Raw genomic sequence first — 20,084 nt, 5'->3', positions numbered from 1 at the left:
GTTTTTTTGGGATCCCCAGGGTTAAAGCACGGCGCGGTTCAGCGGGCGGGCCCACTACGCGGCCTTGGCTTGCGCCGGGGGCACCGAGCACACCTTTCCCTGCGCCCCTCTCCCATTAGTACTTCAACGCTCCCTGGGAGCAGCTTTCCCCCAAGATGGAGACGGCGCCGCTCGGGGCGGGCCGCGTGATGGCGGGGGCGGGCGGCCTGACGTGCTCAGGGGGAGAGGCCTGAGCGCCGCCACCCCCACAGCGGGCGGCGGTTAGTGCGCCGGGCGGCGGCGGGCGTGTGAGCGGCGAGGGCGGGAAGGAGCGTAGCTGCGCGCTGGCACGGTTATATCTTATCTTATCTCACCTCTGCTCCCCTCTCCCACCTTCCCTGCTCCCTTCCTCGTTTCCCCCCTTTTCCGGGCGCGGCGGGAGGTTCCGGGGGGCAGTCTGCGCCGAGCGCGGCCCAGGCCCGGCGGCGCTGCGGGGCGGGGGGGAGGGGAGAGCCGCGGCGCCCGCGCGGCCGCCATTACCGCGCCGCACTCCCCCCGCGGCGCGCGGGGCCCGCCCTCGCGTCACGTGGCCCTGCGCCTGCCCTTCCTCTGGGCTCCATATTGATAGCGAGGAGGCAGCCCGCTCACAAAATGGAGGTAATTTGTCCGCCGCGCGCCCCGAGCGGCGCCCGCCGAGCCCGCCCGCGGAGGACGGGAAGGTGAAGCGCCCTCCCCGCCGCACCCGCGGACATGCTCGAGCTCCCCGTTACACCCGGGCGGGAGGAGGCGCGCCGGGCTGCAGCGGCGCCCTGGGGAGGGGGAGGCGGTCGTGGCGGTGCCCCCGGCGCTGCCGTGCGCGGGCGGCGGCAGCCGCTGACTCTCTGGGGACTCGTCGGGCACTGCGGGCTCCTCGCCTCTCTCCGCGAAATGGCGGCGGCGGGAGGGGGTGGGGGGTGGCGCGGGAGCGGCCGCGCTTCCTCCGCGCGGCGCCGCGGCCGCCATTTCGCTGCGCTGCGGGTGGGCGGGCGCGGGGCAAGGCCCAGGCCCGGAAGGGGGGGGGGGAAGTGGTCCCCGTTGTCCCCGCAGCGCTGCGCCGGGCTGCTCGTGTCCCTCCGTTTCCTTGGGAAGAGACTTAAAGCAATCGGGTTATATAACGCTGGGGGATTAAAAAAAAAAAAAAGGGGGGGGGGTGACTAGAGCACGTAGCAGAACCCCCCTAGGGCGCCTCCCCTCCCCACCCCCGTCTTCGGGGGGGACTAACACGTGCAGCGGCTTCCCCTGAGCGGGAAGGGGGAAAGGCCAAGCCGAACTTGCTTGGATGCCTTCCCGCTTCCCCTTCTCCTCCCCCGCTACACACACACCAGAGCCATGGCGCTCAGGGGCCTCCCGCCATCGTCCTGTGAGGCGACACAAAGAAGCAGCCCTGCGCAGAGCTCGATTCCAAGTTTCCTTGCCTTGAATGGAATGGCGGTGCAATTTGTAGTAGGGCAGTCTTCCGCCTCCTAGCCAGAGGGAAGATGCTGTAACCATAGCCCCTTTTGCTTTTCTGACCCTTTTCTTCAAAACCAAAGACTTTTTTTTTTCCGCTCAATTGTCTGTAAGTAACATGGTGAGCAAAAATGTTGCAGTATTTTTCGTGGGTATCTTGCCCCCTTCATTTATTGCAAGCTGAAACTTTGTAGAATCGAGAACAGAAATCAACCGCTAACACTAGCTTCTCTCTCTGCCTTAAAAGTAGAGAAGAAACTGGATCCCTTAGCAAAAGAGCTAAAAATAACTCCACTTTACGTGTAAGCAATTGTTTTAGTTGCTTCAGGGTTTGACAGATGGGAGGGATGATGACTTCAAAGCATTTGAACATGCCTCAATAAAGTTTGGAAACCCATCACATAAGTTATTAAGCTAATATCTTCTTGTTTTTTTCCCAGCAGACGTTCCTGTTGGCGTTGGGAATAAACTGCCAACACACTTAGAGCTGAAAATCTATTGTTTTGCTGCTTTAACTCTTAGGTTTGCCACGATATACTGTATGCACATTAGGTCCAACTTTAGCTATATACAAAAAAGACCAATACATCTCCATAGTATTCTCTGAATGGACAGGTAAACTCTCATCTTGGGAATGTCTATTTCCCCTCTATTCTCTTGCTTATTGCCTCTGTAAGAGATACAGTAGTATAAATTCCTTTGAGGCATCCCCTAGTGGCTTTCCCTTCACTATAGCTAGCAAATTTGTTCGCGATTACTTTCAGTTTTGTGGTTAAGTTGAAGTGTGCAACTGTTTAAATGCTACTTTAAGTCAGTTGATTAAAAAAATATTCTGAATATTTTAGATTAAAGTTGAATGCAGTATTTGTATGGCAACTATAGAAAATAGTATAAAAATGTCCTAAACGTCTGTGATTAAAATCAGGAATAGGGCTGTGTTCCCCTTTAGCGGATGGTTGCATTAGCAATGAGATGGTTCTTTTGCCCATCTGCTGCTCAGAGGCGGTTGTAGCAGAGATTATGCCTGTGAGCTGGGGAAAGCAGCAGGTAACAGTATGAGAGGGGGACTGCATATTTTTCATGTTGTCAGAGACCTATCCTAGAATAGGCTCATTCCTTCTCTCCCTAACAATTCACAAAGATTTCTGCTGCCATACAGCTACTTTTCCAGGAGCTTTTGACTTGACAGTATTCTGTTTCATACCTCCCCAGCATGCTTTAAGGAATATAATAGCTCAGGAGGTGTTTGGAAACTGTCCTGTCTGCTCTCTTGTTGCTAATGTTTGATTTGAAGGATTTCAGGAGCAGGCTTAACACTTCTGTAAAAAAGCCTACAAAAGTCTTAATGCTGCTTCATTAAAGCCTTAAAAAATGTTGATCATGATGCTTGTAATTTTGCAAACAGCCGTAATTTGAAGATCTTAGTTTGAAGATGCATTTCAGTATGAAATTAGTTTAAGTGGTCATTTTTATTATGAAAAACAGTACATATTGGTCATTAGGAAACCTGTCTGCCTTTCCTAAGATAGTATTTAGAGGAATAATTTTTTTAAATGCACCTGATAATGTAAATATCAATGATCTTCCCATAGCACAAATGTAATTTTACAGTAGCACATTATTCATTAGTGTGTGTACACTACTTTGACTACTGTAATAAATTTTAAGCAACATCCAAATTAACAAGGAATTGTTGCCAAAGATACAAATACAGTTTAGTAAGACAAATTAAGTAATGAAATGCTCTTGTTTGAATGATTACATATGAATTCACTCGCTAGCTGTATTTGTGAAATACTTGTTTCTTTTTAGTAATGTGTTATGTAAATATGTTAACATCTTTATTGTGAGTGGTTAGGCATGTCAATAGAAAGAACATTGGGTAGTAAATAAATACATAATTTGGAAGCAAAGGACTGTACCACTATGCTAGAGATTACTAGTAGACAACTATTAAAGTTTCTGATATTACCAGAAGCAAATCAATGCTTTTTTTTAACTGATATTTTAAGGAAAATATTTTTTCAGTGACAAAAAAGAAAAAAAAAAAAAAGTGTCCTCTAGCATACCCATTTTGAAGACTGCTTGGGTCACTGATAACGGTAGACCATGCATAAGAAAACAGTAGAGTGTGCATAAGATTACTTACTAATAAGTCTCATTTGTAAAATATTAAATATTGTGGGCATAAAATCTAGAGCAGAATTTGATTGCAATTTTGATATCAAAAGTCCTGCTTGTCCTGTAGTATTCTTGATATTTGTGTAAAACAGCATTTAACATAGGGGTGGTTTTTTTTTTTTCCCTACAGTTTGTTTTAAATTGTTCCTAGTTATTCTAACAATTATAAACAGATCTTTAGTAGGACAGCAGATGTTCTTTCTGCAGCTCTTCTTAATTCTGAGCAAAATTGGCTGAGGATTTTTACTCTACCCTTTTAAATATTTCTAATTTTACTCCTCCCCCATTTTCTCCTGTAAAGCCATTTGTTCCAGCCAGAGAAGGCCTTGTTTCCCAGGTTTGGGGGTAAGTGTTGACTTATCCAACCTGTTTTCTAGGTTTCCTAGATTTAAAAGAAAGGCTGATTCAGAGTATCCTTCCAAAATGTCTGCTATTAAGGAAGAAAGAGAGGTTGAAGACTACAAGAGAAAAGGAAGACGATCCTCACAGGTGAGACTGTTGCCTTTTTCACTTAAAAGTGCAGTTTTAAGGAGAAAAGAGTAGCAAAACTCTACTGTAGTTTCCATCTGATGGATTAATTCAGATTTTTTCCCCCATATTAGTAAAATAGCTACTTTTTTTTTCCTTTTTTTGTATTTTAAGTTCTAAGAAGTTGTGTTAAGCATAATAGGGAAATTTTACTTTCCTTTTTTTTGTTATAACAAAGTAATCAAATATGTTCTTACTATTCATGATTGGAACAAGATGTAACTTTTTTTTTTCAAGAAATGTTTCTATTCAGAAAATCAGCAGGAATTTGTCTTTTTCAATCTTCAAAATTCTGTTTTTAATGAGAATAAAGCTTTTTAATACAAGTGGCTGACTTAACCCTGCAGATGAAAATGAGGCTGTACCAAGTGAAAATAACTGTTTACTATTGTTTCTGGCATGAGTAGAGACTGAGTGAGGTGTGTGATGAAGATTGGAACTTCAGGGAGGATAGAGCACTTTCTGTCTGTCTGTACGTGTTTCCTTTCTAACATTTGTTTTCCAGCATAACTGGATATTTTGACTAATTAATCCACCTGTTTTTTGAAAAAAAAAATAGTGTGACACTATTGCAAGCTGAGGGTCCTTTAGTTTGGAACAAACATTCCTCGAGTTGTATGTATCCTGTAGCCTAAGTATTTTTGTATCTAAATATTGTGTACAAAGTGCTTACGAAAAGGCTAGGCGTGGGGTTTGGATACAATATAACTTCGGTCACTCGCTGCCTCAAAATAAGCTGCTGTAGATGACAAAAGTAGCTGTGCCTGGGAGGTACTTAAAGGTTAAGTTGCTACGGAAGATGATTCACAGAGAAGGCTTATTCATCCCTAGTTGTCTGTAAGCTTTTCATTTTCAGGAGGTAAGCAGGGATTGGGCTGCCCGGGGCTCTGGGTAGTTTAGCTTTACCCGCGTTTCGCTGCAGATTACTTAGGTATAGCGAGAGGCTTCCTCGGTGTGGGGACACCGCGGCAGCCGCTTTGTCAGAGGGAGCATGCAGTGACGGGAATGCTGCAACCCAAAATGTTGACTATTCAAAGCCAGTGTCATATGAAAATCAAATTTCTGGCTAGCTTGGAATAAATAGAGCTGCATTGTGCTAGAATTGTGAGACTTTTTCCACAGAAAAGAACTTCTACAGGAATTGCTTGGGGGGTTGGGGCGTGCAATTTGTTCCCCTCCCCGACTGAAAAGGAGGTGCAGGTAGATATAAGTGAGAGATTGGGGATTGTATCGGACGTGAGAGGCCGCAGCGGAGCAGTTGCCTCGCTAAGGACGTTGTGGAGGGAAGGAGAAGCGCTCCCGCCGCGCCGGCCCATGGCGGCTGCGGGCGCCGCCGCGCCCGGAGGGAGGCGGGCGCGCTCCCGCGGCGCCGGGACGTGGCGGGAGGCGGCTACTGCGCACGCGCCTGGCCCCGCCCCGGCTCCATATTGAGGGTGGAGGAGCCGGGCTCGCTCACAAAATGGAGGCGGCCGGTGCCGCGGGGAGCGAAGCGCTGGTTTGAGGAAGGAAAGTCTCCGGACAGGGTTGAAGGAGAAAAAGTCCCCACCTTCTCACATTGTGTAAAAATATATGGAATCTCCCTTAAAATATTTATGTGAAGAAATGGAAGTGATTTGCTGGCTGTGGAAATGCTGAGTCATCCCCACCCCCTCACCCCCAAAACAGAACCATGAAATGGCATGCTGGCTTGCGGGATGAGTGAGGGGGAGTTTGCTAATCCTATTGCACCCCAGCTAGTTGTGGAATGGGGAGGAGGAAAGGAACTGTGTTGTGGGCTTGCTGCCCCTAAGAGCAGTGTTACAACTAGCCCCTTAATGAAGGACTACAAAGTAGCATTCTGCGTGATACAGCACAGCATGGTGCAGACCCAAGGCACTCTTACCCCCAGTAAGAGCAAAATGCTTGAAAAAAATATACTTTCCCTGAGAAAATATTGTTTTTCATTTCTGTGGAGAGCTTTTATAACATAGGGAGCCTCCTCCCCATGATGGAAGAGTGACCACAGTATGTGACAGATTTTCTGATGGCTTTGGGAAGCTGTAGCAGCAAGTGTTTTTCCTCCAGAATGAGAACTGCAGTTCATGATTATGTAATAAAAATGTGAAGGAAAAGCAAAACCCTTTTCTGCTAGGAGTGACCTGAAAAATGTTGTTGTTTGTTTTTTTCCCAAGGTAAAAATAAACAAAAAACACATCTGAATTGCTAATAGACAACCCCTGAGCATGAATTAGTGTCAAAGAACTGTAAGATTGTACAGGGAACTGTACAATCTGAATGTTATAAACCACTGGATTATAAAAGAATCCTAATGCAGCATATGACTGAGAAACCGTTTGTTTGCTTGTTTGTTTTTTCCATGTTTTCCTTCACAAATTTCATTGCTCCCTAGGGCAAATGTGGTGTGGTCCACTTTCTGATAGTGCCCTCTCCTCACTAAATAAGGAGTGTCAGGGCTAAAGCACTTCATTGTGCATTTGAAGCAAGATGCATTAGAAGTATAATACACATACAAAAATGTATATGTAAAGGCTGTGATTTGATCTCTCGCTCAGCGCTCTGGCTTGTGCTGATGCTTGTCTGAATTGACTCACTGCAGCAGAGACAGTGGATGCCACTGCGCATTCCTGCTGCAGGAGTGAAGTCATTTGCAGCAGCCCTGGCCAACACTCCTGCTGCAGAGGAGTTTGATTGCGCAGAAACCTCTCCTTGTTAATAAGGAACTACATTGAAGTCATATAAAGTGATACTGTGAAGAGCTTTAGTTATGCTGAAGTTTAAGACTGCGCTTGTTAAGATACCAGTCTTACTGCGGTGGTTAGTACCCCCACCCCCCCCAAAGGCACACACTCATGGTCAAACTCCTAACCACATGTTACAGTTTCATTTTCGTAATAAAAATAAGTCCAAACATTTAAGAGGATTTTCCACAACATTGAAAGTCAGATAAATACTCATTCTTTCTTGTTTGTGTCTCAGTTAACAAAGTTCTCAGCATAAAATGGGCGCTTTTAGGGAACTAGTAGTTAATTTTCTTAAACGGGCATAAAAATAAGCTTTTTTTAAAAAAAAAGTTGTAAAATGGATACTGTAGAAGACTAGACTTTTCATTTGGTTATTTTATCTTGAACACTGATTTCTTAAACTTTTGATAGTTTTTCATGATGATGTCTTATAAAGTGTTAGACTTCCTTTTGCCTTGCAGTAGTTCTTTACAAATCCCTAAGATCAGTTTGCAGCTTGAAGTTAAGGCGTACATAAAATGGAATTCCTTTGGGTGGAAGAACAGAAGAATTTAGTACATTGAAGTTTCTTCTTTCTGTCTGCATTTGAGCAGTCTTAAGCTGTTAACTGGTTACTATTTCAATTAAAGCCACACCTCATTAAGTGTTAAGCTCAGAATGCTGTCTAAAATATTAGGAATCATTGTTTTCATGTAAATATGTTCTGGTTTGGCTCAGAATGTTCACAGATAATTTTGGGTAGTTCTGTGAAATTTTACGACTGTGATTTGTATTAAAAAGTGTTTCATTTTTTTCTTTTGTAGGGCCATGAGCCTAAAGAGCCAGAGCAGCTGAGAAAGCTTTTCATTGGAGGTCTGAGCTTTGAAACAACAGATGATAGCTTGAGAGAGCACTTTGAAAAATGGGGCACCCTCACAGATTGTGTGGTAAGACGTCAAATGCTTGTGCTTTTGGAAAGATACAGGTACTTAATATTAGTATAGTTATGCGGTGTCCTTTCTGCATTTTTGTAGGTAATGAGAGACCCGCAGACCAAACGTTCCAGAGGCTTTGGCTTTGTGACTTACTCTTGTGTGGAAGAGGTAGATGCTGCAATGAGTGCTCGACCACATAAGGTTGATGGGCGCGTGGTTGAACCAAAGAGAGCAGTTTCAAGGGAGGTAAGTTAGTGTTTGGGTTAACTAGGCGTGCATTGAGAAACATTCAAGCTGTGTTAAACACTGAACTTAATTTTTGGTTTTTGCAGGATTCTGTAAAGCCTGGGGCACATCTCACAGTAAAGAAAATATTTGTTGGTGGAATCAAAGAAGATACCGAAGAGTATAATTTAAGGGAATACTTCGAAAAATATGGCAAGATTGAAACCATAGAAGTCATGGAAGACAGGCAAAGCGGAAAGAAAAGAGGCTTCGCTTTTGTAACTTTTGATGATCATGATACAGTTGACAAAATTGTTGGTATGTAATCCCTTACGGAGAAGTGCCATAGGAGACAAACTTTAGTTCTCAGAAAAGCAATGCATGGGATGTAATATTTTTGTAAATCAGGAGCTTGGCAATATTTGCAAGAAATGGGGCAGATTTAATATTTAAACTATACTCATGCCTTACAATAGCATTTTGTTAGTGTTTTATGGTGTATTGTTTTTAATGTTTTGATTTTCTAACTTTCTGATTTTATGCTTATCTCTAGTTCAGAAATATCATACCATAAATGGACATAATTGTGAAGTGAAAAAAGCACTCTCAAAGCAAGAAATGCAGACTGCTAGCTCTCAGAGAGGTAAATTTAGAATTACATATGATAACTTTATAACACTGTTTTTCAGTTAATGTAAGCTATGGAAAATTATTTCTTAGGTCGTGGTGGTGGCTCAGGCAACTTCATGGGCCGTGGAAACTTCGGAGGTGGTGGTGGAAACTTTGGCCGAGGAGGAAACTTTGGCGGAAGAGGTAGGTGACCGGGATATTTCTCCAAATGCGACTTAATTTGCTATGTCTGTTAGCTTTAACACTTACCGTGTGTGCAGGAAAAAAATCTCATCTGTTTTGTGTTCCAGGAGGCTATGGGGGTGGTGGTGGCGGTGGTGGGAGCAGAGGAAGCTTTGGGGGTGGTGACGGATACAATGGATTTGGTGATGGTAAGTGGATTCCCCTCTATTCCCCACTCCCCCCTCTATTTTTTTTTCCTTAATTTTATAACTAGCTTTAATTCTTTATTTCCATTTTGGAAAGCACTCTCTTGAGAATCAAGAGTCAGAGGTTCTTGGATTTGTTTTGTTTTCCCTTCTCTCCTACCTCCCCTACTCTCCCCAAAAGTGGTGGGGAGCAAAAAAAATCCCCTGCTTTCTGCCTTTATAAAGTAACCTCATATCATGAGGTTGTGCTTCATGTCATGAAGCAGCTTTGTAGCATTATTGGGAGCTACGCAATGAAGATTTAGATGCCAGCTGAGATGATGAAATCTGTGAGGTAATGCAGTGACCAGCTGTCTCTTTAAATGATCCCAGAACTCTTTAACAACTGTAAGGCTTCTGATGGGTTGTTACTACCTTTTGCAAGGTGAAATTGGGGTGAGTGTTCAAGATGGGTCTGAAGGTGGCAGTGAACGTTGCCAAAGTCAGCTGTGGAAGCAGTGTTTTCACTGAAGCGATTGGCAAGGTAGCCTGTAGTGAAATATGTCCTGATTTTACAAGCAGTCATAGCCATGCTGAGTTCCCTGGGACTGTTTCCCAGTTCAAAACTACTCCTTAAGTGTCCAAGACCAGGTCACCACCTGTTGTTTTGTTTAACACTTTTTGGTGATTGGGAAAAGATCCTCCAGCAGTTTTGACACATGTGTTAGCAAAGCTGGATGTGTAGATTAAATCTTTGAAGGGCTCTGCCTGCTGATCGCTTTCAATTTAGAGGTATGAAGAGGATAGCATGTAGTACTGGCAGAAAACCGCTAGTGTAAAGAGTTGATTAATACAGTGTGGTGGTGGTAGAATTATGTTCATTTTGCATGAGCAAAAAGGAAATTTAGTAATAACACTCCTAACATGGACAAATGTTTTCTATTTAGACCAGATAATGCAGGTAGCTAGTAATTGCTTTTGTTGTTTTTAAATAAGGAGCTTATCATACCAGTATTTAACTTCGACATGCTTAGTTTGACTCTCTCTCTTATTTATTTTGAAGGTGGCAACTATGGAGGTGGTCCTGGCTATGGCAGCAGAGGAGGGTATGGTGGTGGTGGAGGACCAGGATACGGAAACCCAGGTGGTGGCTATGGAGGTGGAGGAGGAGGATATGATGGCTACAACGAAGGGGGAAACTTTGGTGGTGGTAAGATGCCTACTTGGACATCCTTGTTCTTTTAAGTAGGGCCTCAGTTGTGCAGTGCCTCAAGTAGGATTGTACTGAAGTGTAATAGTAACAGAAAAGATTATATAACGTAAAGAAAGTTCTCTCCCCTTTGGAGAAGCCTTGATTAAACGACATGGCATTGCTTTCCCTGAAACTTGCATTTCAAGAAGCAGCAGCCATAAGTCTGGAGTTTGGAGGTGAAGCAGGAGAAAAGGGCTGGGGGGGAACTTTACAAATAGCAAGAGGAAGGGTTTCCCTGATGTTCAGCCCAGTTCAGACTTGCATGTGAGGCTATCGCGTAGGTTTCTATTTTAACTTTTCCCTTTTTGAAGGGCTCTATTGCCATGAGTTACCAGTTCATTCTAAATTGTCTTAGCCTTTTAAGTTTGTGCAAGGTTTTTTTTAATTGTTTTCTTGTGAAATGAGTGACTCAAAGTCTATTAATAAAAGCAGCTTTTACCAGACTATATCTGGCTGAACTTGCATTGAACTTTTAGTACTTGCTCTATAAAGAATTAGGTAATGTTTGCATGTTTTTAAGCCAGCTATCCTGTTCTGCTGCACAAGGCCTGTATGTACGGCCCTCCAGATAAAAAGGAGGGCATGTGGAGTGCTAGTGACCACAGTCCACATGGGCAGCTTGGGATGATGCAATGTTGCGAAATGTATTTGAATAAAGGCCAAGAGTAAGTTATAGAACTACTAAAGATAATAGTCTTGAGTGATGATGATTTCACTCCCCAGCATTAATGTTCTGTTAGTGCAGTGTCCTGGCAAAACCCTCAGTTCTTGAATACCACTTACTTGGACTAAAGAAACGCTGCTTTATAGCAATACTGTTTTACAGCATTAAATAGAGTAAAACGTTGATAAGTGATTAGCATCTTCCACTTTAATGTCTAACCAAGCAAAGCAGAGCTGCCCGTGTCCTGCTGAGCAATCAGTTCAGCATTGTTCTGTTCTTTGAGTGTTTTGTTTCTCTGATGGATGTGCTGAACCGTAGGGTTAATTCTTAAATTTGGAGCAGCTTCTGTGGAGGTCTGTTGTGACAGATGTGAGTTTTTCTCAGCTTAGTCTTTACTACAGTGGTTGGGGCAGGAGTAGAAATAATTTGCAAGGACTCGTGCAAGTTTAGGGAGTAACTCTGCTGAAGACTAATTTGTGCTGTATTTATTCACTGTGGCCCTTACAGTTCTATTGCTTTTGAGAACAAATATTGTGCGTGTGTTTTAAACAGCTATTGATATTTATGCTGAATCCCTAATGTTGGGGGGCTTGTCTCTTACGTTAACAAGCTTCCCATCCTAAGCTTTGGACTTGGATGGGTTTATGAATCTGCATTTTTTTCAGGTAATTATGGTGGCAGTGGAAACTACAATGACTTCGGCAATTACAGTGGACAGCAGCAATCTAACTATGGTCCCATGAAAGGTGGTGGCAGCTTTGGTGGCAGAAGTTCAGGCAGTCCCTATGGTGGTAAATACATTTTATATTGAAAATCTTCTTGGATAAATGTTCTTAGCTACATATTTCAATATATATGTATTCTTGTTTTTTTGTAGGTGGTTATGGCTCTGGAAGTGGAAGTGGGGGCTATGGTGGTAGAAGATTCTAAAAATGCTACGGAAAAAGGGTAGGTGTAATGCATGTTTATAATGATGATGCATAATGTACAACTGTTCACTGAGAGTAATAATCTTCTTATCCTGTATTCAACAGGCTACAGTTCTTAGCAGGAGAGAGAGCGAGGAGTTGTCAGGAAAGCTGCAGGTTACTTTGAGACAGTCGTCCCCAATGCATTAGAGGAACTGTAAAATCTGCCACAGAAGGAACGATGATCCATAGTCAGAAAAGTTACTGCAGCTTAAACAGGAAACCCTTCTTGTTCAGGACTGTCATAGCCACAGTTTGCAAAAAGTGCAGCTATTGATTCATGCAATGTAGTGTCGATTAGATGTACATTCCTGAGGTCTTTATCTGTTGTAGCTTTGTCTTTCTTTTTTCTTTTTATTTTCCCATTACATCAGGTATATTGCCCTGTAAATTGTGGTAGTGGTACCAGGAATAAACAAATTAAGGAATTTTTAACTTTTCAATATTTGTGTAGTTCAGTTTTTCCACATTTAGTACAGAGAATTCTATAACAGAAATAAAATGTAGTTTAGGGTGTTTCCTTGTTAGTCAATAGAGAGGATTAATGCATTTCTCAATTACTATTTTGTATTAATTTAAAGTTAACAATAGAAACACCTATTGATTTGCAGTCTTAAGGGGTCTAGTCTCAGTGTATATATGTAACTGTCATTGACATGAGTTACATAGGCATACAGAGGGAAAACATCTGTATGTTACATTATAGTTTGTTTAGATGTATAACTAGGATTGAGTTACTCAAATTAGTGTTTGTGAATTATAGAACTAAGCTTTACCTTCAAATGAAAATTTCAAATTACTTTTGGTTTGTGCATATTTTTTTAATTTGTAGCTCTGTATTAGTACTAGCGCTTCAAGAAAATAAGGCATGATAAATATTTTAACAAGACCAACTTTAGCCACATTCAAGCTGTCTCCAGTCTCATTTGAGATGTATAAGGAATAACTGCAGTCGCTCAAGTTTTGGGTGAAGAAAAAAGAAACTTGTTTTTTATCTCTCTATTTATTGTAATTCCCAAGAAGTTAAAGGGGTGTGTATGTTTGCGGGGGGGAGTCAAGTGCCTGTTTCCTTGGGGTATACGATGATTCTGTTGAATAAAATTACGCTGTGGGGAGGGGGGCTTGGAATTTCAATCTCCTTCCCCTTCGTTTCTCCCCGTTTCCCTCTCCCTCACACAAGACTGCCCTGTTTCAAGTAAAAGAGGTGTCATAGTGAGAGTAATAGGTATGTTCCAAAATAACTTAATGGCTATATACTTTCTTGCATGCACCCTAGGCAATTTTCTGGACACATTCTTCTGACTGGGAGCCAAGGGTAGCGCAGGTGTAATCCCTGACAGCCCCAGGTAACGCGTTCCCAAAGCCCCCTCGCCACGGGCTGGGTAGCATAGCGCTCGAGCTCCTCCCTTGTGGCTACCTACGCTCCCATAAGAGTGTGAAGATCAGAAGAAACACAACCTAGTTTGTATTTTACTGGTGAGAAGCACTTCCCACGATAGAGAACAAGATGTGGTACAGTCTTAAGTGTCCATAGGTAAAATGATAGCGTGTTGCAGTTGTGTTTGATACACTGGAGTAGCAAATCTTATCAGCACATATGGCTAGAAAAATTGTACTCAATTCTCACTGATGGCTTCCAAATTGAGACACTCCCATCTGTCCTTTTCTCAGCTGATCTGACTCTCTCTCGGCTATTGCCAGGACAGTGTCAATTTAGACGCAGAAGAGTAGGGACCCAGTCAATGCAAGAAATGCTCAGACGCTTGGCAGTACGTGGTGGTGGTGGTGGAAATATTGTCACCTGTTTCACTTCTGGGTCAATGTGCAGTATAAGGTAAATGCAATTCCAGTGTAGGAATGAATCTGCAAAGATGTATGAAATGGCTCGAGTCATAATCAGTCATATTAATAATGAATTATAATTTTAAGCAGTAGAAAAATGAGTGTGTTATTGAAAAAAAATTAAACAATGTTATTTAAACACTGTTATTGGAGTGTATTTAGACTGCAGTACACTAAAACAAGGAATCGCTGTCAAGATGGGTAGATCCAAACTGGATTTCAAAGTCTGATTATTATTTTCTGTGGAGTTTTTAAAATATCTAACCTAAAGCAAGAATTGGTGATTTAGTGAACACGCTTTTGTTGTTGTACATATTTATTAAGCTGGGCGTGGGATGGGGGCAGGTTGTATTTCAATAAAGGCATTTTTAAACAACCCCTTCGGAGTATGAAAACACATTGAGACCTTTAACACTTCTCACTAGGGAGTGAGTCACCTAATTACTGACTTGATCTGTACGTTCCTACACTTAGGAGAAGTGTAGACTTGCACCTGGGGCCTGCACCCTTCTGAAAACTGATCTGATATTTCTAAATTTCTTAGAATGTATTGACAGTGTTCTTTTTAACAGGGCCTCTTGTAGCTGTACTGTGACAACTGTTAACTTTGAAATATAGTGTCATAATAAACTATGAACAAGATCTGTATGCAACCTTTTAAGAGATGGAGTCTGTAAGTGACGCTGTGTAGATGGGTGGGATAGCTTAGCTGCTGTTTGTGATGTGGAAAAGCGCAAGCTGCAAGGACAGTGATTAACCAGTTTTAAAGAACCTAGGATGTACTTCTTTGATCCATACTTTGCTAAGGAGACTCATAAGACAGGACTTCAGCAGCCTATTGAGTATGGAGAAGTCAGCCTAATTACAGAATGACGAGGCAGCAAGAGCAACAGCTTCAACTCCAGAAAAGTGAAGGCATAAGATACTGTGCTGATAGTGAGCAGCTTTTCAAGGCTAGTTAAATCTGCTAATCACAGCTGAAATATCGAAGAAAGTCTAGCAAGAGTTCTTCACCTCTTGGAACCTCCTTGAGTGATAGCTACTTGAGTTGACTCAAAATCAATAGGTCTAGCATTTAGACCTGAAAGGAAGGGCAATGAGCATAGGTAAGGTTTGCCTTTAAAATTTTTCATGAATTAAAAAGAGTAGCGGGAGATTTTTTAACAAGGTAAGAGTAATTTCTTTAATTTTCAGGTTGAATGAAGCTGCTGCTTGACAAAATGGGGAATGTCTTGCACATCCTCTCCAATTGGAGGTTTCTGAATGGGTAAGATTTGTAGTGTTTAGTAAAACACTTGTTTAACCCTTGTTTTCTTCCAGGCTTTCCTTCAGCAGCCTTTTAACATGAAGGAAAGCCTTAAATATTAGCAAGTATGGAAGCCTGTGTCATCCAGTAATCGTTGGTCTGTGAGAGGCTTGTTTGCTGGCATAATCTGTGTTCAAGAAACTTGCATTCCTAATAGGTCCCAAACTGCTGTGTGGCCAAGACTTGGTAAAATGGGAATAAATGCTTAAAATAAATGCTGTCGTTGGGAGGAATGTGCAGTCAGGTTTTGAAAATTGCCTGTTAACCTGTAGTAAAAACGGAGGTGTTCAGGTGTGATGTAAGAAGGTTAAGACCCTTCATCACGTTGCACAGCCATGGGCAATGCAGTGCCGTGCTGCAGCAACCCAGCGAGAACACATTGCATCGATTAAAACAGTTTTGTCCCACAATAAATGAGCTTGGCTTACCAAGTCATTCTGCTTCAGATTGCAAAGTGCTTTCAGAGTGCTGCAGCAGAGGCTGTTACTGCAAAGTGGTGCCCAGCTGAAAGCAGAACTGCTTTGAATTGGATAACTAGCAGTGGGGCAACTTTTCATGAAATCCCCTTTAACACACATGCGTTCTTAACTCTTCTGTATATTACAGGCTGTCGTAGATATGGAATATTTTTGTTCTTAACTCTTTCCATCTAGCAATCTAGTACTTAAATTGTCAGCGGGATGGTTTTGAGCCTTCTAGTATTCTGTGAAGTAACTTCTTGTGTTGATTATGCTTAAGGTATTCCAAAAATGAAGTCAAATAGAGTGTACTTTTGCATCTCAATTTAACTTAAGGATATTCAGAGAGATTCCCACGTTTTAACTCATTACCTGCTGTATCTCAAGCATCTAGAAAGTGAGCTCTTGATATTGCAACATATGTACAATTAAAAGCTAGTTTCATGTAATTTCCACTCAAAATGTAGAGATTTTCCTGTAATTAGGATGTTTTTATGAAAACATTGCACAGTGACTGTATATATGTTTCAGTACCTTTTCCCCCCCTCCTTAGCCAAGGCTGAGCCATAATTTAAAATGTTGCAGGGAGGTCCGTCCTGTCTTAAATTAGGCACCATGTTAGGCACCGTTTTGTTGTTTAGATGTCTGCCTGGTTTCTGCATCTTTGCCTTTCCAATGCAAATACTGTTTCATGGCCAGCACGTTCATTTCTCCCCATCGAATTCGACCCTAGTTTTGGCGCTTGTTTAATGCATGCTCCATGGCCTCCTTGTACCCGGGGTCCGTCCCTAGCAGGTTCTAGCTGGTTGTTTTCAAATACTACTGAGAACAAAAAGCATGACACCGAAAATGCAACGGACGGGTTTCTATAGCAGCTGCTATTGAGAAACAAAGCCCCGGTCCCTAAGCTGCAGTACGACAGAAATGTGTTCGATGCCTAAGGATGTTTGTGAACTTACAAGCAAGTGGTATTTTCAGTAGTAAATGCATCTTTCTCCAAAAGGGACCCAGGATGATGCAGATATAAATGTTTTGTCATTAGAAAACGTTGAGATTAAGCACATGGTCCTAACCTGGATAACCTTGAGACCAGCGAGGCGGGAAGGGGGCTGCTCGTAGCCTGCCGTGCTGGCCGCGGTGCGCGCGGGCTCGTGCGTGCGGCGCTGGGACGCGGGTCTGCGACATGCTGAGCGCTCCCGCGCGGCAGCCTCCTCCCCGCAAACACCTGTCCCTTACCTTGTGTGGAGCATGAAAGAGCTTGATTTGCACTAAACTGCACGTGTCTGATAGATTATTCTTTTTCTGCTGTGGGTGCTACAGGTTGACATCTCTATCTAAGATTAGCTTTTTCCTGAACTAAAGTAATCCAACTATCACCATAGAAGAAAAGTGGCCTTCATGTAGAAGATAATATCGCAAGATTGGAAACAGAATAATGTATTAAAATACCTGGCAAAGACTTCAAGAGCAATGGTGCTAATGTGGTGAAATCTTAATACTTGTGGTTAAACAAGTTTAAATTAAAAATAGCATGAATATTACAAACTTCAGTATAGTCCATAATGGATTGAAATTTGTTAAAATACTTCATTTTTGTATCAGAATAAAGTGTATATTGTCAAATGACTTAAACCTGGAATGTGTTGTCATCACCTTTGTTGTTACCACTCTGAAGAGCACAAAGAGGTCTAAGGTTATTGCCTCAAACTGAGGAATGCAGTCACCTTCCCATGCGCCTTAACTTTAGCTTTAACATCTTTGCAACTAAGGGTTTTGGCCAACACGAATCAATCATCTCCGCTTGGAGCCTGTCAGCGTGCGAGGTGAGGACCGGGTGGCGTTAGGATCAATAGAACTTGGCACTGCTGCCAGTCCTTCCCAGGTTGGAGTTTTCCTGTGTAAAAATTGTATGTTGTGGCTTTGTTTCCCCCCCTTCATTTGGCTGGGTATTTCAAGGCGAGTGCAACAGTCATTGTGTTCATGGCATGGAAAGTTTTCAATTGCAAGTGTCAGTGGTAAAAGTGTGAGTTACTGCAGAATGTTTCTTTGATGGAATCCAAACAGGGCTTGTCTGCTGTGTAAGCTTTCAGCTTTCTCCTTGGGTTTCTTTTTTTTTTTTTTAACTGCTTTTCTTATTCTGGTAACAGAATCGTTCTTCCCAGTATTTGGTTTTAAGCAAACAACAACCCCCTGTGAAGGCTGTAAGGGCTTTGCCTAGGGCTATTGCTTTAGGGGGCTAAATTAAAACAGGGGCCTCTGAGATCTCTGTTCTGCAGCTAATTTGTGGTTTAGATACTGATCTTGTGTCTAGGTGGACCAGAGACATTTAATAGCCTGCTAAATAGGAGTTTTCCCTTTGTAGTGTTTTGTTGGTTCTCTGCCAGCAAACCAGCCTGTCTTGGAGCTGCAGTATCGATCTCGAGGGACGGGTCAGGCCTGTAGCTCCGGGTGCTTCCTACTTAGTCCTGGAGCAAGAGCCTCTGCCCTGCTCCTAATGCGCCGAACCTGCCCGTTCCTGCGCTGCTGGCTGTCCTTGGAGCGCTCGTCCCGGCCGTGTTGGTAGGGGCGCTCCCAGGCCTGCCCGTTCCTGCGCTGCTGGCTGTCCTTGGAGCGCTCGTCCCGGCCGTGTTGGTAGGGGCGCTCCCAGGCCTGCCCGTTCCTGCGCTGCTGGCTGTCCTTGGAGCGCTCGTCCCGGGCCGTGTTGGTAGGGGCGCTCCCAGGCCTGCCCGTTCCTGCGCTGCTGGCTGTCCTTGGAGCGCTCGTTCCGGGCCGTGTTGGTAGGGGCGCTCCCAGGCCTGCCCGTTCCTGCGCTGCTGGCTGTCCTTGGAGCGCTCGTTCCCGGCCGTGTTGGTAGGGGCGCTCCCAGGCCTGCCCGTTCCTGCGCTGCTGGCTGTCCTTGGAGCGCTCGTCCCGGCCGTGTTGGTAGGGGCGCTCCCAGGCCTGCCCGTTCCTGCGCTGCTGGCTGTCCTTGGAGCGCTCGTTCCCGGCCGTGTTGGTAGGGGCGCTCCCAGGCCTGCCCGTTCCTGCGCTGCTGGCTGTCCTTGGAGCGCTCGTCCCGGGCCGTGTTGGTAGGGGCGCTCCCAGGCCTGCCCGTTCCTGCGCTGCTGGCTGTCCTTGGAGCGCTCGTCCCGGCCGTGTTGGTAGGGGCGCTCCCAGGCCGCGGGTCCTCCCGCACGCGGAGCGGGGGGGCTGCAGTTACGAGCCCCAGGTGGGCGGAGGAGCAGACATGTTGGGGAGGCAGGAGGGGGCCGTGCACACGGTGAGTACTCTGGAGTGCGAGCTGTATCACCCGGGGACTGTGTTTTCCACCGTGTTTTCCACGAGAGCATGAGCGCGACTGCCTAGAGCGGCAGCGTTCCTGGTCTGCCTGGGTCCGGGGAAGCTGCGGGTACCATCTTGCAAGCAACTGAGCTGTCTAATGTCTACATGTAATAAAAGGGGAGAAGTCATTCTTCTCCCTTTCCCATGTAAAATGAAAGAATAAAGATCTCTCTTTTCAGATGTGCTTTGTTCTTCCTCTGTGGTGTTCAGGAGATTGAAACTTATGATTGAGTGTTCTTTGGCCTTAAGTTTTGAACTCTTCACAGGTGCTTTTGAGAATGCTTTACTTATGAAAAGGGAGAGAATAATTGAAAAAAAAATAAATAAAAAATAAAACTTGTGCACTGAGGTGTGAGAAACTTGGTTTTACCTGTTTCCCCCCCGCAATGTGCTTATTCACTCCTTCCAAACTTTGTCTGCTGGTTCAGATACAAACACGTGCTGGGGCAGGACCTCCCTTCGGAAAGTTTCTGGTAAGTAACACAGTATTAAAAGCTACCTGAAAGACAAGAACCTGGTGTGAGTTTATCACCTGCAGGGAACAGGCCTGGAGCAGCTGAAAGCCCCTGGGCAGGGTAGGTAAAAGGGGCTTTTTCCTGGTGCTGGTGCTCGGCCCTCCCCTTGCCTTCCACAGAGGGCAGAGCCAAACAGGCCTGTGGTTCCTGCAGTGCTGCACAGCGACCTTCTTGCTCAAGGTGTTTTGAGCTCCCTCTTTGCTTTCCCTTTTCTGGTCAGCTAAGGCTGGGGAAAAGGAGTGGCGCGAGTATCTGCGCGAGAGGTGGGAGGGAGGCGTCTGCTCATCAGAGCCTCTGTACAGGGGCTGATGAGGGGTCAGAACAGGGTCCCTGACACAGCCGGGAAGGCTGGACATGCTGTGGAGTCAGACTCCTCCACAAGAGCTGCTTGTGAAAAGGGGCACTGATGCTGCTGTGCTTGGGCTGCGAAAGGTGACAGTGCACGCAAGATCCACAGGCCAGCACTTACCTTTAGGAAAACAGGTTCCAATTTAATTAATACCAGAGAAAATTGTATAAAACAGCAGCTCAGTGCTCAAAAATGTAAGTAAAATATTAAAAGTTATGAGACAAAATAAGTAACATGCAGCCTAAGGCCTGAACAGCTGTTATCTTGACTCTAGCACCCAGGTCTTGGCATACACCCACAGAAGAGCTGCAGAACGAGGCAGGTACCCAAATCATTTTTTTCCTAACGAGGATCAAGTTAACACACAACCTGGGCC

At 44.2% G+C, this 20,084-nt stretch overlaps 1 protein-coding gene across 7 annotated transcripts; it reads left to right on the top strand.

Moving 5' to 3' along the window:
* The first annotated feature begins 225 nt into the window (after positions 1-225).
* Positions 226-17,162, top strand: HNRNPA3 (heterogeneous nuclear ribonucleoprotein A3). Of its 7 annotated transcripts, none has more exons than XM_088527019.1 (13): positions 246-331; positions 1,911-2,082; positions 4,026-4,137; positions 7,721-7,843; positions 7,931-8,077; positions 8,164-8,374; positions 8,610-8,699; positions 8,777-8,869; positions 8,947-9,057; positions 10,097-10,243; positions 11,615-11,740; positions 11,827-11,897; positions 11,984-14,135. In XM_088527019.1, the coding sequence occupies exons 2-12, from the start codon at positions 2,075-2,077 to the stop codon at positions 11,877-11,879; spliced, it is 1,221 nt and encodes a 406-aa protein (XP_088383145.1). In that variant the 5' UTR covers positions 246-331; positions 1,911-2,074; the 3' UTR covers positions 11,880-11,897; positions 11,984-14,135. The 7 variants fall into 7 exon arrangements, 6 of the variants coding, with proteins under 6 accessions (XP_088383146.1, XP_088383145.1, XP_088383148.1 ...); XR_015913516.1 differs by lacking the exons at positions 246-331; positions 1,911-2,082; positions 11,984-14,135 and adding exons at positions 589-698; positions 14,954-15,026; positions 16,844-17,162; XM_088527020.1 differs by lacking the exon at positions 1,911-2,082 and having other exon boundaries at positions 226-331.
* Positions 17,163-20,084: the final 2,922 nt, after the last annotated feature.

Source organism: Tinamus guttatus, unplaced genomic scaffold (assembly GCF_059628265.1).
Source record: "Tinamus guttatus ecotype Peru unplaced genomic scaffold, ASM5962826v1 Tinamus_guttatus_pri_ptg000260l, whole genome shotgun sequence".
NCBI classification, from domain to species: Eukaryota; Metazoa; Chordata; class Aves; order Tinamiformes; family Tinamidae; genus Tinamus; species Tinamus guttatus.
This window is presented reverse-complemented; position numbering and strand designations above follow the sequence as displayed.